The sequence below is a fragment of the Crocuta crocuta genome, unplaced genomic scaffold (genome assembly GCF_008692635.1).
Source record: "Crocuta crocuta isolate KB4526 unplaced genomic scaffold, BGI_CrCroc_1.0 scaffold48, whole genome shotgun sequence".
Classification (NCBI taxonomy): Eukaryota; Metazoa; Chordata; class Mammalia; order Carnivora; family Hyaenidae; genus Crocuta; species Crocuta crocuta.
The window spans coordinates 15,049,691-15,051,338 of record NW_027533089.1 but is presented as its reverse complement, the minus strand read 5'-3'; the positions used below and the strand labels follow the sequence as shown (position 1 = coordinate 15,051,338).

Here is a 1,648-nt window from a genome sequence, read left to right as displayed (position 1 = left end):
TGTTGTGTTAATGCAGAAAAACTAAATTAAAAAATCAACACTACTCGATTTTAAATGAGACGAAGGCTATTATTTTAGAAAATGAATTTCAAAGAAAAAAATTCTGGGCGCCTGGGTGGCTCAGTCGGATAAGCGTTCAACTTCGGCTCAGGTCATGGTCTCACGGTTCGTGGGTTCGAGCCCCACATCAGGCTCTGTGCTGACAGCTCAGAGTCTGGACCCTGTTTCAGATTCTGTGTCTCCCTCTCTCTCTGCCCCTCCCCCACGCATGCTCTGTCTCTCTGTGTCTCAAAAATAAATAATTAAAAAAAAGAAAAAAATTCTGCTTTGCTACGGAGTAGCTTTTATTGAAACGTTGTCAAAAGTCACAAATGGCACTAAAAGGCATCCAGCAGCACGTGAATAACATCACAGATACAAGGTTTGTCTAACAGTGAATTAGAGATCACTAGCAATTCAGAGAAAAAAGTAAACAGAAAGTGTGCCCTGGACCAAAGACTTGGGGCTTTCTTCTAAGATTTAGGGAGCCTTGTCACAAGTAACGGTAGTTCCTTGTATTTCGTCCGTTTAAAAACAATCTTTCTTCCTTCCCAAGGTTTACTGCCTTCCACCCCAACCCCGTCTCACTGTGTAGTTTACAGACTGTTTTTAGCGGGAGCTCTTGCAAAAGAATGTAAATACCACTCAAGATATTCTTAAGTCGGGAGAAAGAACCGCTAGAAATCCGGGCGGGAAAGTAAAAGCATCAAGTCAGGAATGAAGCCACGTAGCATTCCGCCACAGCAGCGGCCAAGGAAGCGGAGTCCTCCCACCCTCTCCAAGCGTGGCTCCCACTCAGGTCCGAATGTTTCGTCTTCCTCAGCGCTAATATCCCCCACTCGCGCCTAGGCTGCCGCGGAGATGATCTCCACTCACCGCCTGAAGTACAGCTGCCAACAGCAACCGCAGCCCAAACGCCGGCAGGAGCCATCCACCCGGCCCAGCCGCCATCGTTACCATCTTCCGTAGGTCTCCAACCACCCAGAGGCCCCCTCAGCTAGGGCCGTCCACTCCAGAGCCTGATCCAAAACAGGCTGCTAACGCCCGCTGCCATGAAATCTGTTACTCTGCAGAGACGAGTATTACCTAAGGGTATATGGAAGCTTAAAGATGGTCAAATACCTTTATATTTGACATAAATATAAAGTCGCGGGGGCCTCTTGACCACCCCTATCAGGCATTTTCCTAAACTCCCCAAATCTGTGAGGCTCCGCGCTTCTTCCTTTTATTCACGACATTTCGTCAAGCAGCCAAGAAGCTCCGCCTTCGCCAGTCTGGGTCTGCCCCCTTTTCCGAGTTTACCCAATCGAATGCCGCTTTGGTTGACACCTGCGGCAAAGGAAACCAACCGTAACACGAACCAAGGGAGACGCTCCAGGTTCTCCGGTCCAATAGGCACAACGGAACGGGAGTAGAGGGTGGAGCCTCTGGTTGCCGAGCAGCGTACGTGGATGCGTGCGCGTGGTGGCTAAGGGGGATGGGCAGGGGGCGGGGCCGAGGGCGGCGCAGCCGCAGCGCTGGCGGAGGAGCGCGCGGCCGCGAGCAAAGGAGGGAGGGAAGGAAGGAAGAGAAGGAGGCGGGCGGGCAGGCGGGCGCGGGGGTCGGGGGC

The 1,648-nt window shown here is 51.9% G+C and overlaps 1 protein-coding gene across 2 annotated transcripts in view; it reads right to left on the bottom strand.

Moving 5' to 3' along the window:
- The window catches only part of SELENOF (selenoprotein F), a 60,986-nt gene extending 59,732 nt beyond the window's left edge, over positions 1 to 1,254 (bottom strand). The window contains exon 1 of one of the 2 annotated variants that reach the window (XM_077746153.1): positions 916 to 1,254. In XM_077746153.1, coding sequence (XP_077602279.1) covers positions 916 to 999 — 84 coding nt within the window. In that variant the 5' untranslated portion in view covers positions 1,000 to 1,254. The remainder of the gene's footprint in view (positions 1 to 915) is intronic. The other variant, XM_077746152.1, reaches the window with a different exon arrangement.
- Between the last annotated feature and the right edge of the window lie 394 nt (positions 1,255 to 1,648).